Raw genomic sequence first — 15,813 nt, forward strand, 5'->3', positions numbered from 1 at the left:
GGCTTCTGATTGGCCATCATTTCTAATTAAAGCTACATAACTACCTGCTGCTCTTGACAGCACATAAGATTGTTTTTTTGCATTTTGATGCAGACAGAGATTTAAAAATAGTGCTTATGTGGATGTGAAATGTCAGTTTGAAAAAACACCTGTGGACCTGTGGGTGTAGCCTGAGATGTTTTTGGAGTCGCTGGTTTTTGGGCCGTATTCACTGCCGCTTGAGGCTAGCTAATCGTGACAAACAATATGATTAGAAATCTGTTTAGTATATGACAGAAAACTACTAGGTAATTTACAATAAATCAAGGGTCATTTTCTCAAGTGTATGGAGGTTTGGTTACCAAACCCCGTGAGCCCATTTCACGGTGTACATTTTCATTTTCCAAAACAGAAAAAATAACGTTGGATTTAATAACGTCAAAGAAAGGCTGGTAGTACACAGTACACGCTGCCTCTGTGATAGTGATTTCCTGTGGCACTGAATAAAATAGAGCCATCATTATCATTATTACTTGCACTGTGGTTTTCCTGCTTTGCAGAGACAAAATGTCCACCATGAAAGGCATCTGTTCCAAACATGTGCTGCTCAAATTCTGACTTTTGACCTTTGTTTTATCTCTGTTATGCATCTTACCTTCATGACCGGCATATCTGCTGACTATATGAGGAGCTAACCCCTTTTTTTTCAGAGATGTTAAAATGCTCTCCCCACCCCTCGTTTGTACCTGCCACACTCACGCTACCTGCTGTGACTGCACTTTCACCCTCAACACAAACACCCATCTCTCTCGCTCTCCCTGTACCTCTGACACACACACACACGCACACACGCACATAAATCTGCCTCCACGTCAATACTCTTTTAATCGCTTCGGCCTTCTTTTGGTATTCAACCCTTGTGACCCTGATGCTCAAAAGCAATTCTTTCTTCACTTTATTTTTGATCCAGTCAGCTCTCTGTCTTCTAGTCCCCTCTGTTCTCATACTGGGGACTATTTCTTTGCTCTTGCCCTTGCTTTGTAGCCCTTGACCTGATGTCCTTCCTGGTGTGTGTGTTTGAAAACGACCCACGGGGCATGTGTGTGTGAAAAAAAGATGGTCTGAGTAGATACAACTGAAGTCCTTCTTGTAACATCACTGATATGACTCCTTGAAACTCCTAGATCTCGACGCAGGCCCACAGCATAAAGTTGGCACAAACGACGCTCTTAAACTCTCAGATTTGTCCATACACACAAACATGTGTACATACACTCGCTTATGTCACACACACACACTGGGAGTGTGATCTCCTCAAGGTAATTATCATAGCAGGGCAGGCATGCACACGTGTCTCTGGGGAATCTGTGCAAGTTCCTCGTAAACACACACACGCTCCAGGGAGTGGCGTGTGTGTATAACTAAGCCCTTGTTCGTCACTGGGCGTCCCTGAACGCCTTTGTCCTACGTCGATATGGTCGTTTCGGAATTCGGATGCCCCGTGAGCCCTCCCACACCCCATAATTAGTGTCACCAAGGCAACCAGAGAAAGAATGCTTGTATTCTTGTCGTGGTGGCAACTGCGTAAGCGCTGGGGGCCGGAGGTGCTAGTTGTAGGTGTTGGGGGTGGGAGGGTGGGGGGTGAGAGACCTCAGTCTGTCACTTCATGTGGTGTCCCGTGGATGCTTCACAGACCCGCAGACAGGTTGTGATACCGTGGATGGATCAAACTTTAAGCCTGGGTGATAATTTCCTTGTCAGTTCAGCTAATGTTTGCATTTTCCTCTGAGTTGAACATGTAACCTGTTACCTGGTATAGGTGCCCTGTGTGAAAATGTAAGTACTCCCTAAACCTACTGACTGGTTGCACCACCCTTGGCAGCAAGAACTGCCGTCAAGCGTTTGTGATAATGGACAATGAGTCTTTTATGAGGCTGTGGAGGAATTTTGGCCCACTCTTCTTTGCAGTATCCATGGTTCCATTAATTATGGCAAGCAACAAAGCAGCCTCAGACATCACACTACCACCACCATGTTTGCCTGTCTGTCATGTATGTCATGAAATGCTGTGTTAGTTCTACGTCAGATGTAACAGGACTCAAACCATCCAAAAAGTTTAGCTTTTGTCTTGTCAGTCCACAGAATATTTTCCCAAAAGTCTTGGGGATCATCAAGATGTTTTTTGACAAAGAATTTTTCTATGGGTGTTGTTTTTGCCCAGTGTCTTTCCTATTCTCGTTAGCTGGGTATCGGGATCTCCACCCTTGGTCACCGCCTGGCACACATTGCACCTGACCCCTGTGGTGCCCCCTGCGGGTGGTGGGCCTACAGGAATGTGAGTCCATGTCCCTTCTTTGGGCTATAACCAGCACGGCCCTGTGGCCTAAGGCCCAGTCACCAGGCATTTGACCTCAGGCACCCTCCCCAAGCCTGGCTCCTTGTCATTTGTGAGCTGTGGTGAGGCCAGCTGCTGCTGAACTTCATCGGTAACAAGCGGATGAGCAGTCAGGTTGCAGCCTTCATTTCTACCTGGTCGTGTTTCTACAGTAGAATAACTGTTGCCATTACTTTGAAGTGTATTTGTGCTGAATTTCATCTTTGTTTTGTGTTGTTGGCTTTGTGTTCATACCCAAATGCTAAGAGAAAGCTGTGTCCTCATTAGGATAGGGATTTGTGTTGGTGTTTGGGATTGTAGCCGCAGGTGTTCGATTGTTAAGTAATAATTTTGATACAGTGTGTTTCAGGTCATTTTAGAGAGTAAGATGAAAGTAATGTAATGAGTGGTATAATGAATGATTTTCTCCTTGGAGTAATTAAGTAATGTACTGCATTACTTCTAATAAAAGTGTTATGTCTAATGTGTGTAATACATCACCTTTTTGAGTAATGACTCAACACTGATCACAACATTAGACCACACAACATACAATTAATTTGCATAAATGTAATGTGGTGCTTAGTAATGGTGGTAACTCTCAGAGCGGAGCTAGTGAGAACCCAATAAGAATCGCTAAGAGAACTGGTAGGGAATTGAATCAATAAGTAAAATGTATCATAGAATCAGAATGGCTAAGTTCTTATCAATTCCCATCCCTAGCCAATATTCCTTAACATCAAAAGGAGCCAGTTCAGGTGGTTCGGGCATCTGACAGGGGTACCTCCTGGGAGCCTTCTGGGTGAGGTGTTCCCAGCATGTCCCATCAGAACAATGCCCCGGAGCAGACCCAGCACAACTGAAGAGATTATATCTCTTCAGTTCTCTGGCCTGGGAACGCCTTGGTGTTCCCCTGGATAACCCTGAGGTGGGTAGGGAGAGGAAGGTCTGGGCTTCTCTGCTTAGGCTGTTGCTCCCACCACCTGGCCTGAATAAGCAGAAGAAAACTGATGGATGGATCTTTCTTATTGTGATTCATGAACTCTGACTTTAACCAGTGCGCCCCAGGGCAGCTGTGGCTACAATGTAGCTTGCCATCACCAGTGTGTGAATGGGTGCGTGAATGGGTGAATGACTGAATGTAGTGTAAGCACTTTGGGGTCCTTAGGGACTAAGTAAATACAAACGCTATACAAATGCAGGCCATTTACCATTTAACTGTAACAAGTGAGGCCTACGGGTCTTTAGATATTGCTCTGGGTTCTTTTGTGACCTCCTGGATGGGTTGATGCCCTTTTGGAATAATTTTGGTAGGGTGGCCACTCCTGGGAAGGTCCGCCACTGTTCCAGTCTTTCTCCATTTTTGGATAAGGCTTAGAAATAGCTATGTAACCCTTTTCATACTGATAGATGTCAATGATTTTGTGTTTCAGCTGTTCTTGAACTTGTTTAGATCATGGCACGATGCATTTCTCTTTTAGCCTGCTTCACATTGTCAGACAGGTTAAGTGATTTCTTGATTCAACAGGTCTGGCAGTTATCAGGCCTGGGTGTGGCTCAGGAAATTTAACTCAGTTTTCTAAAAAAAAAAAAAAAAACTTGTTTAATTACAGTTAATCCATGATGATTTAACAAGAGGGAGCAGGGAGCTTTTCACACAGGGCAAGGTAGGTTTTAATGGCTCCCCCCCCCCAGCTTACTAAAACAAATCATCGATTAAGAACTGCACTTTATATTTACTCCATTTATTTTTGACTAATTTGACTAACTTTTGGTAGATTAGACAAGTAGTAGTTTTATTTCCATCAAATGCTCACATTAAACAGTCTGACAGCCTGGACAAGACGGCACCACGATGATTACAACCTCAAAAACTAACAGTACAAACTAAAAACAGTACAAACTAAAAACAGCTACTACACACTTCAAACAAGTGAACACAATGTTTTGCTCATTTGGTATGAAAGATCAATAAAACTCCTACAGGAATAAAAAAATAAAAAAAAGCTACATTGAAAGTCTCTGTTATATACTGGCAGAGAACCACAGGTAAACCAGCAAAGACATGTTTGTGAGTAAAGATGAAACATTTTATGACATTTACTCTGGTCATCAGTTAACTGTAGTGCCTGTGGGTTTGTTGAAGGAGAAAGGGGACAAGATGAGCATGCAAGTCCTCACAGAACAAACTGAATGACCCGAGGAGCCACAGAGCTTCTCTTGTAGCAACTGGTGGGTCTCTACTTTCCTCTGCTGACTGTTTTTGGTAACTACAAGGCTTCAGGCAATAAAATCCTGTGAGCCGAGCTGTCACTGAACAAAGTGTTCCCTGCATTAAATATTGTGTTGTTGCCATCTTTGACATGATCAAAGTCCTTCTGTAAGTAAGTGCCACTTCACAGCAATCTTGGTAACACTTCTGGTCAATTTTTTGAGGATTTATTTTGAAATTGTATCTTACTTTAATGGATATAAAACCTGCATACAGAATCGCAAAGTCAAAACTGCTCTCCAGGCATGTCTTAAAATTAAGTTTAACAGTTATCACAATTCATTCTACATAATGTTTTAGTTTTTTGAAGATGAAATATAACAACCCCCGTAGTCTGTGACTAGTCCATACAAACAGTTACTTATTTATTAAACGAAATATTTAAACTGGTCTTTTAAAAATACATTTCGCTAATATTTTCTTCCTTTATTTTAAATTGGCGGATGGATATGTTCTAGCGGTAATAGTGACAAGTCCGGACTTTCCCGTAAGTCACATCACAGAAACCGTTGGTGGCGACCAGTGGTGATGTGTTCTCTTCTGCTGCCTTTGGGTGACATCGGAAATTTAGCAGGCATTACCGGCAGTGACGTTTATTGAGTAATACGTAGAAAACTGTCACTAGTAGTGCTACAGTGAATGTTAATGTAGTGCCAGTAATAAAACTGATTTGATTCATGCGTCAAGTACATATTGTTTTCGGGATTAAATTGTTTATGGTGTTTATCTGAAGTATTTTGACACAGGATTTTTAAGGTGAAATTGAAGCAAAGAGTTGACTGTAGCTTAAAACGGAAAGCAATGAAACATTATATACCAGGTGAAATGTTTTGCTTATTATTAAAATATTTGTAACTTATATTTAGAATATTTAAATACATTCAGGTTACGTGCACTTGTAAAATTTAACGAGTCAGCGTTGCGAGACTATTTACCACCGCGGATGTACACAGCGTTTCCATCTGAACAGCATGTTGACGTCACGCACTTCGCCAGTCACCCTGCTCCGCTGTTACCGTGTGGAGGCTGTGTTCGCTGTAGCTGCTAACTGTTGTTTTTCAGGTGAAGATGGCCGCAGGTCCTCTCTCTGTATCTTCCAATGCCTCCACTAACAATGATGGGATTCTCATTGGCGACAAATTTTACTCAGAAGTGTACCTTACAATCGACAACTCGCTTGTACCGGAGGAAAGGCTCTCAACGACGCCGTCGATGTTCGACGGCCTCGACCTGAACACAGAGGCCGACCTTCGTATTCTTGGCTGTGAGCTGATTCAGTCAGCGGGTATTCTCCTCCGGTTGCCACAGGTAAGCGCTCTTGACTGCAGTACATTAGTGCTGGGTGTTTGATAATAATAGGCGAAAGTTGATGTGGCTTGTAGTTTCTGCGGCCTAGTTGTCAGCAGTGTGCTAAATGTTAGCTCTTGACGTTGGCGTGGTGGAATTAAAATGGCGGCGATCCATTGTGCAAGGTTAGGCCAGTTTACACAAGACGATGTACAATTATCATGCTCTTTTTTCGCCCCCGTTCGACAGGTCGCAATGGCAACAGCTCAAGTACTTTTCCATCGTTTTTTCTACTCCAAGTCCTTCGTCAAGCACAGTTTCGAGGTAAGTGTGTTAAGAGTTTCCAGAGTGTTGCCGGGCCGCTGGTCGGCCGGTATTGTTAGCATAGCATAGCATAGCATTGCATAACGTTGTACCTACGTTAGCGGCAGCCATATTGTCGAGTCTAACTCCACCAGTTAAAGAACTCAACGATGAAGTGAGACCTATGAGTGTGAAACTGAGCACAGACTCGAAGTACACAATAGCACTGCATTAAAACACTTGCACTATTGTAGTGTCAGCATTGGTTTCAGTACATCATTACGTTTGTAGAGTGGGTTGATAGGTATGTAAAGAGTACACATCACCCCCCACAACAAAACAGAATAGGGTTTATATTGTTGCCTCTCTTTTTTTTTGTCTCTTGTTTGTGTTCTGATCACTTGAGCTCAGTTTCCTGTAGTAAACATTCCTGTTTGCTTATCATTTTATTTTCTAGATTGTTGCCATGGCTTGCATCAACTTGGCCTCCAAGATAGAAGAAGCACCACGGCGAATACGAGATGTCATTAATGTTTTCCATCACCTGAAGCAGCTCAGAGGAAAAAAGTAAGCACTCCAAATGAATCCAATGTTCTCCTCTTGAAAATAATTATTTAACATGTAAAAAAATGTTGCATTGCAATGTTTTTGTTTTCTTATTTTTGAATTATGTAATGTTTGATGCTGATCTGTGTTTTTGCTGTGAAAGTGCCCTTTTGTTTATCCATGTACTCTAAACCATTTTAAAACTTTTCAGTTTCCGCTTCACTGGTAGTTTTGCTGTGTAATTGTCTACATTTAACATCAGTTTGACATTGCACTGAAATTAATGCCTCAAACAACTGGCTTCAAAAATTCAAGTCTATTATTTGTAAGACACAGTCACAGACAAAGCAGCTGTACCTGTGTCTTCATACAAATCTGTTGATGTCAATATTACAGATTTTGGCATTAACTTGACTTCTTTTTTCCCTTGCAACCAACTAACAGCGACCAGCTACATTTACCAAAGCCTGGGTGATGTGGAATGGTACGTAAGATGAAGCTGTCGGCATGAACCATGATGCGAGGGGGGTCTCCCTCCTCCCCCAGGCCCACCCCACCCCCTCCTGCGGGAGACTCCCGTGGTCTGAGCCACCGCGGGGCACTGGGATCGGGGATGACAGGTTGGCCGAAGGTCCTTGGCCCCCGGGGCGCCTTGAGGACTCCTGTGGTTCAGTCTTAAGCTTTGGGTATCTGTCCGTCATTCTGCGGACCCTTGGGTAATGTAGTTTTCTTCTCTGACTGCTCCTCACCATGCATTTTAATTGTGCTTAAAGAGCAACACCCCATCCACCACCAGCTGCAACCATGGCTTTTAAAGAAGTATCATCTCGTATGTTAGAATTAGAATGATTAGTTGGTTACCGTGAGTCTGTCGGTTTTTGTTGAGTGAGGGTCAGTGCATGTTCTTTAGCTTCAACAGTTTGCCATTATATGCTGTTAATTTGATTTTGCATTTCTTAAGTGTAGCTGTGAGGTATATATAAAAGAGGTGTAATGTTAGGTTGGGATTTGTGCTTGTTGTATTGTCTTTAGTCCTCAGAGGTTATTTTTGTTTTCGCTTTTTTCCATGCATGTGGTTTGTAGTGTAACATTCACATTAGAATATATTTGAGACATTAGAATGGCAGACTCGGAACTTTCAATTGAAGTTTACTGGTTTGTCAGGGGTCATGCTATATAATGAATGACTCTCACAAATCATTGTGGTTTAATTCCATTCCAGATTTTAATTCATCTTGTGGGCAATGACAGGCAACTTGAGCAGACGCTGGTGTATCAGCTTTGTTCGTTCGTGGGTTTTTTTGTTTGTTTGTTTGTTTGTTTTTTGTGGATTTTCCTTCCACGAGTTTGTCTTCATCAGTGGAATGTTTGGGGGGGTCAGTACAGTATGTGAAGGGTAACTTGACCCAAAAAATCTCTGCTCTGAATGTTTTCCTTCCAAGTCTGGATTGCCTGCATCCAGACAGTGGTTTTGGTCAATTAATTTGCAGTATACTGACATACAGTATAAGAATATAGATGAGAATGAGTTGTGATGGAGTACAGTAATGGCGGCTTTCCATTTTTATTTTAAATTGGCGTTAAGCTTGAGGTTCAAAACGTCTGTCGTGAAATCGTAATGTTAGCACCAAGTTGATATTTCTGTTAAGGCTGTGGCACAGGGTGTGTTTTTTGGGTTGAGGGCTGTCTTTGAATCTCACAAGCTTTCACTGGAACCACAGGAGTCCACAAACCCCAGCAAACTGTCAGGCATGCAAACAGTTAACTGTTGCTTTGAGTTGGTTGAAATGGGAAAAACGAAGGGGCGCAGGAATTCAGAAGGGCACTGTCTTTTTTCTTTTTTAAATTTTGTTTTGTTTTTTTCTTTTCTTTTAAATGCAAGAGGGAAACAATATTTTATTTTGATTCCTTTGCAAACTAGGACTCCAAGTCCATTGATACTTGATCAGAACTACATAAATACCAAAAATCAAGTCATCAAAGCGGAAAGGCGGGTCCTGAAGGAGCTTGGATTTTGTGTGCATGTCAAGCACCCTCACAAGGTGAGTTTCTTTTCTTTCTTTTCTTTTTTTTTTTTTGGTAATAACATTTTAAATGTAATAAGCAGCTAATGCAGCTGTACAGGAGACAGGGTTAAAATATTATTCTTACTTAACAGAACAGGTTTGATCTTGGAGACGCTCCTGGGGCTATTGAGCAGGGTATTTTTTTTTTTAACTTCAGTGTATGATTACAGATCGTTGTCCTGTATCTTCAAGTCCTGGAATGCGAGAAGAACCAGACATTGGTGCAGACAGCCTGGTAAGTTAATTAATAGTTTTTCACAAACAACCCCCCCCACAGCAGCAACCTGTGTCATGTCTGCAAGAAGTGCTACCAGACCTGGGCTAAAGATGAAGTTGAACGAGTTTCAAATGGTTGAATTTCTGAAGAGCACTTCATTTATCTGCCAGGAACTTGGGACTGACCCATATGTGGACCACCTGTCAGATAAGTAATATTCAAGTGCCTACCAATTTACAGGCACGCATTTGAAAAACATTCAACAGCCATTTTGCCCAGGTCTGACGACGACATTTCCTCACTCCATTTGAACCCTTCCACTTTTTTTTTCTTCTTTTCCCTGATGGAGCAATTTGTGTTATTACAAATTTACTACTTGTCTCACTCTCTTATCAGCCCTTACATGGCTTACTGTAAAGTCTTTTTAAAAAAAAAAAAAATTTGCGGTGCCCGGGGGACTTGGTTTAACTTTGTCCTTTCTCTCTACTCTTTGATTAAAGGGTAGTCCATGCTGGTAAGTCACATAAAGAACCTCTGAACTCTGCCTCCTCCAACCACATGACCTCAGGAAGCTCCCCCCATTGGCTGGCTGCCCCTCTCCAGACAGCCAGTCCCAATGCCGAGATTCACTGAAGGGGGCGGGCGGGACTTTACCCAACAGCCAGCATCGTCTTGTTTTCTCTTGGGTGTCCAAAAGGATTTGTATTTTTTGGTCTTGCTATAAAGGTTTTCATCTGTAATAACTATTTTTGCCAAGTAGCTACAGATAGATGTATATTCTAACTTTTTTCGTTTACTTGCATTTATCAGTGAAGTAAACTTAGCCAGAACAGACTTTTTTTTTTTTTAACTAGTTTACCTGCCTTTTTTTTTTTTTTTTTTTTTTTAAATTCACAGTAGGTATTGTGTCTTGTCCCCAACTGACGTGGTGTCCAGACATGTGTCTGTCTTACAGGCTGATCGAGTTCTCAGGTTTTGCCTCCATGGACCTGTCTCACCCACGCAGCACTCAGAATCCAACATCCATGTGTTATCTATAGCAGAGTTGGCATGCTAGTTTTGTTCTAGGCAGTTTGGACTGAAGACACTTTATCTGAATGGCAGGTTTTCAGCATTTGCAGCAAACTTTAACTGGAGCAGTCCAAAATTTTATGTATGGTTGGAAATTGGTATTGACAAGGTAATCCCAGTGCCATTGCAATGCAGAGGAAGTTTGACTGTGTTAGATGTAGTATTTTTTTTCTTTCCCCTAATGGTGGGTTTCTTGTGTGAGCTTTCTGGGATTAGTGTTTGGGTACTTTAAGGAGTCTCACCGCCATGTTTCTGTTATTACACTTCTGTTTTTGTCTTTGTGACATCTATTTCTTAAGGACATAGATGTGACACTACCCCGTAACTTGCCTGATTCACAACCTGGCCATCCTGCCATTCCTAATACTCTCCCAATGTCTAATCTCATTTATTCATTGTCCCAGACAACCCTCTGACACATAATCTGTTTTTAGCTAATCATCACCTGATGTCTTCTAGAGAAGACCTCTAATGAGTCTTACTAGAAAGTGGACTTTGTGGTCATTTCAGTTTGCATTATACGTTTTTTACCTAAAGTGGTAAATGTTCTGTGGCTGAACCTTGAATAAATGTTAAAATCCATTTGTACTTTGAGCATATCAGCATACCACTGACTCCAAAAACCACCAGTTGCATGCTACATGACATGCTGTGCTACCCAGTTCCCCTCAGATTTGTGGCAGCTGCATCTTAGATAAATATTCTACATCTGCGAGCCTGCATGTTCCCCACCTTGTATGGCATGTGCCCTTGTCTTAATCGTCATTAGAGCGTAACCATGTTGCCCTCCGGGCACAATTAGATGAGGTGGAGTTGGCAGGTTATCAGTAGATAAATTTTTTTTTTTTTTCACTATCTGTGTCTTCATGCTTTATTTGTGATGTGATGCGCTCTCATGGATGCCCCAGAGAGAAATGGACAAAGTTAAACCTGAGTTTATATCTCACTTGAGCACTGTGTCAAATCCAACAGTCCAGGGGTCCAGTTAACAGTGCTTGTTCAAAGAAAATTTAAAAAGTTAAATCCCTGGTTAGGAGCTTGTAATGTAGAGAAATGTTGCAGATTATTAACCTGCAGTACTGGGTTATAGTCAATGGGTGTAATATTGAAAGATGGATTTAAGGTTTTGTGTGGAGAAGATGCTATGTTTTTGTTCGTTCTTTTGTCTCCATAGGAACTACATGAACGATAGCCTGAGGACAGATGTGTTTGTGAGGTTTCAAGCTGAGACGATTGCCTGCGCTTGCATATACCTTGCTGCCCGAGCACTGCAGGTGAGAGGAAATAGTGCAAATCTGAAACTTTTTTCCTGTTGATAGTCCCACATTGGCACATCAAAATGTCTTTGTCTAATAAGAGCAATTTAGATAAATAACTCTGCCTTTCTTTTTCAGATACCGCTGCCAACCAGACCCCATTGGTTCCTGCTGTTTGGAGCGACGGAAGAAGAGATCAAAGATATCTGCATCACCACCCTGAAACTTTACACCAGGAAGAAGGTAAATATGAGTGCAGTGCTTTCCTATGCTTTGCATTAACTATAATCCATCCACAATGAGTGTGTTTTGTGACTATTGCTAAATAGATTACGCTCAAGTCCTGAATGATAAAACATGTCTAGAACACACTGAAGCATGGGCCATCTTTAGTCGATTTTAAAAAGCACTGGGTCAAGTCTTGGTCAGACCCCTTTGAACTCACATGTTGGGTCAATGGATCAACTATTGTGATTGGCCTGTTCCAATTCCTCAGTGCTTTTTACGGCTACTTTCCCCCCCTAGTTTTTAAATTTATTAGTGAGAGAATAACAATCATGATTCCAGTATAAGGAATAATAATCATCGAGATCAGGACTCTCAAATGTGAACACATTTCTGGAGGGAGATTTCTGAAACTATCAGGATTCATGTGAGGGAATGTACAAGTGGAAAAATAGAGAGATCACGTCAGCCGCGTATTGTAGATTACATCATAGGCTCTAGAAAGATTCCCTGCAAGAGTCTAAATCAGGCCTTACACGAGCTATAAGTAAAAATTAAAAAGTGCAGCTGTATTTAAAGTTTTCTGTTTTTATCAGGCAGTTGCTGAACTGTCCCTTTAAGTACTCAGATACACACAGCCCAGTGCTTAACATTAAAGGACCTTGCTCGACATGCTCCTGATTCTTCATTAAATGCTGGTAGTCCAGAAGCAGGACATCATCAGTTACCTGAATGACTCACATAGCACTGTAATTTAGTAATATAATTGTTGATAAACCATCGATTTATCTGCTAACAGTTACATTAGGCTGCGCACATTCCTTCTGGGCATTTAAAATGTGATTATAGCAGAAATCAGCCAAGCATTTTGATGTGAATGGAGACTAAAGCAGACAACTTACCCATTAGACTTGAGCTGGGACATGAAGCAAGCAGTAACTGTAACTGAGCTTTTCTGTGTTCAGACAGTGTGTAAAAATTCAGATGAAAACCCAAATTGTACAGCTCAGCTGGCTGATCCAGCAGCTGTGGATGGGAGAGGGATGATTGCTGGGAGGCAAAACTTTATTTCTCAGTTTATTTTCTATTTGTTCAAAACTGAGCTTGAGATTCTCAAATTAAAAAAAAAAATGTAAAAAAAATTACATGAAGTTTAAAAATGTTTTCACTTTAGGTAGGCCTTAAAATTTTTTTTAAAATCACGAGTAGTAGAGTTAGTTTTAAGGCTGATGTCATTTTTCTGCAATCTCATCAACATATTGTGACAGATTACATCGATCCGAGGTTAAAATAAACTAGCATACACTCCTGCACTGTATGGCTCAGGGGAAGATGCCTGAATGAAAGTAAGAGCTCTTGGCAGACTTGGCGTAAACTTTTTTTTCTTCTTCCCTTAGCCTAACTATGAGCAGCTGGAGAAGGAGGTTGAGCGAAGGAAAGTGTTCTTGGCAGAGGCTAGGATAAAGGCTAAGGGTCTGAATCCTGATGGTACTCCTGCACTGTCCACGCTGGGTGGCTTCTCACCTGCTTCCAAACCGTCCTCCCCTGTGGTCAAGGTGGAAGAGAAGTCCCCGAACCCCCAGACTGTCAAACCAGTTAAAAAGGAACCAGACAACCGTACCCAGGTCAACAAGAGTCCACATAATGGGTAAGAAACACATTTTAAGTCAATATTTTGCCGTCATTTGTAACAAGGTAATAGTTGTGATCTGTTACTTGCCTGATAGTCTGTTTTTAAGTTCAAGTTCAAAATGTTTGTCTTCAGGTTAAGGAAGGAGGTAAAGATTGGGAGGAACAGTAGGAGTGGAAGTCGTTCTCGTTCGAGAACGCGTTCGCGGTCAAGATCGCGCTCCTTTCGCAGACAGTAAGCTCTACAGTTTTGTGTTTTAACGTGTGTGAATGTGTAGCTCTACCTTCCTTATGTTTAAAAAGCTCTGATTTTCATAGTCTGGCTGTTTCTCATGTCCATTTTTCCCACCTGTTGTTTTCGCAGTTACAACAGCAGACGCAGCCACTCAGGGACCTACAGTTCTCGTTCACATTCTCGCTCTCACAGCCGTAGCCCATCACCACAGCGGCATCCGCCCTCACCACTCCTCCCCCACCTTAAATCCAAGTCCAGTCACCACAGTAATAGCGACTCCAAGCCCAGCGGTCGTCACAGCAACAGCGGAGGTGGAGGCTCCGGTCATAAAAGGAAGCGCTCGCGCTCTCGGTCGCGGTCCCGCAGTCCAGTCAAAGTAGAAAGGGACCGTGACAGAGAGAGGGAACGCGAGAGAGACAGAGACCGCAGCTCCTTCGACCTGTCGTCAAAGAAACACAAACATGACCGAGGAAGTGGCCATCGAGACCGGAGGGACAGGGAGCGGTCCCGATCCTACGACAGGGACAGAGAGAGGGAGCGTAGCCACAAGAGCAAACACCACAGCAGTAGTGGGCACTCGGGACACAGCCGCCACCGTCGCTGAGACCCAAACCGACCCACTCTGGCTCTGGGGCTGATGGTCACATGAGTACTTTGAGTATATGCAAATCAAATTAGACGCGCCCTCTGAACATTGACTGACAAATTGATGCTTAAATTAAATATTTGTGCAGAAGGTAAAACAGAAGTTAACCAAACATCCACGTAACAGAAGAGATTTTTGTACCTTGCTTTATTGAAGACCAAAAATTTTCAAAAACCTTGTCGAAGCTGCCGTGACTGAAAACACGTTTAATTGGATTTGCCATTTTGTATACCAGCTGGTGTCCTTCCTCTGAATTTGCTGGGTTTCTCATACACACCTGGCGTCAGACCATCAGCGTATACAAGTTGATTTTAATTTTTCTAATTTTGTTGAAGTCACAAAACATCTGCCCAGCATTTATGATTCATCTCAGTGGAAACAGTGGAGCCAGATAAGTCACCACGTGTCTCATGTACAAATGTCTTTGATGGAATCGGGTTGCTTTGAGTCTCCTACAGAGCAGCAGATCTGTAGCTGACATTTATTTTGGGTGGTTGATGGTTTTGCATCTACATGCAAACTGCAGCTGTGACCACCACCATGAGGTGCTCTACAATTACCTTTAAACATTTGCCCAGACTGGCAAAGGCAAGGTTGTAGTGTGACATCAGCTCCAGACCCAACCATATATCCTGACAAACCATCTAGCCTACCCAACCCAGCCCGCTCTTGTTGTTTTTTTTCCTCCCCCCCCTTTTTTTTTTTTAGTTTTACATATAATGTTATGGACATTTGGGGGGGAAATTATTTACAGTGTAAAGACGGATTGATGACCACTGACAAAATGTGAATGCTTTGATTTATAAAAGCAAATGGCTCAGTGGACGTACTGAAGAATAAATGTAAAATAAACATTCAGGAAAGATCAAAATGTTTGCACAGTCTTTGTTTTCTTTTTTTATTGAACAGATATGTTGCTGATGCTGTATTTTGTACAGTTTCAAAAGAATACTGTCTATTTGACTTTTTCTTTTTTTCTTTTTTTGACCTCCCAGCAGGGAATGCAGACTTGCTGCAAAAAGATTTTAGGGTTGTCCGTTTTGTTACACTGGTTTTTAGTCTGCACGTGTTCATGTCCAGTTTTTATTCAGTAATAAATGAGCTATGCCACTGACCTGTACACTCCTTTATTGAATTTGTGCCTGGTGTAAAAAAACAAAACAAAGAAACATTGGTTGTAGTGGCAGGAGCAGTTGTTTGATTTGTATTGTTGCCTTAAGTGGAGACAGTGAAGTCCCAGCTGATCGGAGGGCTAAACTGAAGCTATGATCTGAAATGCATGAACTCAAACAGTTGGGAATACATCCGATGCAAACAGTTTAATCCTGCTATTTTGAGTTGGAGGCACGGTACACATGAAGGTTAAAAAGAAGAAACTGGGAGGAAAAGTGACATTTATGGCAGCCAGGGGGTGCTGTAGGCCTTAAGTTTCAGTGTTATACAGCTTTCCATGTGTCCTCACTTAAATATCCTAAAACACTGCTTAAGAGATTTAATGTAAGAAGGCCAAACGAGTTTAATTGTAGCCACAGCTGATACTTCAAACTCAAACAAAAAAGGATTCCAGAAGATTTTGCTATGTATGTTTGTCATAGTTGCCATGATCGAGCAAAGTTTAAACAACAAACTTAATGCATGTGAAAAAAGTGAGTGGACAATTTCATATCCTGTTGAAATTCACATTTAAGTTAAGAACAATAGAACACC

The 15,813-nt window shown here is 41.9% G+C and overlaps 1 protein-coding gene across 3 annotated transcripts; it reads left to right on the forward strand.

Moving 5' to 3' along the window:
- The first annotated feature begins 5,605 nt into the window (after positions 1–5,605).
- On the forward strand, positions 5,606–15,220 carry ccnl1a (cyclin L1a). Of its 3 annotated transcripts, XM_084949880.1 has the most exons (10): positions 5,606–5,933; positions 6,162–6,236; positions 6,673–6,782; positions 8,683–8,803; positions 8,998–9,062; positions 11,290–11,389; positions 11,510–11,614; positions 12,994–13,244; positions 13,362–13,460; positions 13,590–15,220. In XM_084949880.1, exons 1-10 carry the CDS (start codon positions 5,694–5,696, stop codon positions 14,062–14,064), a joined length of 1,641 nt encoding a protein of 546 aa, XP_084806006.1. In that variant the 5' UTR covers positions 5,606–5,693; the 3' UTR covers positions 14,065–15,220. The 3 variants fall into 3 exon arrangements, with proteins under 3 accessions (XP_084806006.1, XP_084806007.1, XP_084806008.1); XM_084949881.1 differs by lacking the exons at positions 5,606–5,933; positions 6,162–6,236 and adding an exon at positions 7,206–7,477 and having other exon boundaries at positions 6,667–6,782; XM_084949882.1 differs by lacking the exons at positions 5,606–5,933; positions 6,162–6,236 and adding an exon at positions 7,206–7,381 and having other exon boundaries at positions 6,667–6,782.
- The last annotated feature ends 593 nt before the right edge of the window (positions 15,221–15,813 follow it).

Source organism: Perissodus microlepis, chromosome 14 (genome assembly GCF_051167445.1).
Source record: "Perissodus microlepis isolate ML-2025 ecotype Zambia chromosome 14, ASM5116744v1, whole genome shotgun sequence".
Classification (NCBI taxonomy): Eukaryota; Metazoa; Chordata; class Actinopteri; order Cichliformes; family Cichlidae; genus Perissodus; species Perissodus microlepis.

Bases quoted from the DNA above. Each gene is read 5' to 3' on its own strand.
- ccnl1a (XM_084949880.1), top strand. From the start codon at position 5,694: ATGGCCGCAGGTCCTCTCTCTGTATCTTCCAATGCCTCCACTAACAAT. The intron at 5,934-6,161 runs GTAAGCGCTCTT...CCCGTTCGACAG, and splicing joins TTCTCCTCCGGTTGCCACAG to GTCGCAATGGCAACAGCTCA. The intron at 13,461-13,589 runs GTAAGCTCTACA...TTGTTTTCGCAG, and splicing joins TCGCGCTCCTTTCGCAGACA to TTACAACAGCAGACGCAGCC.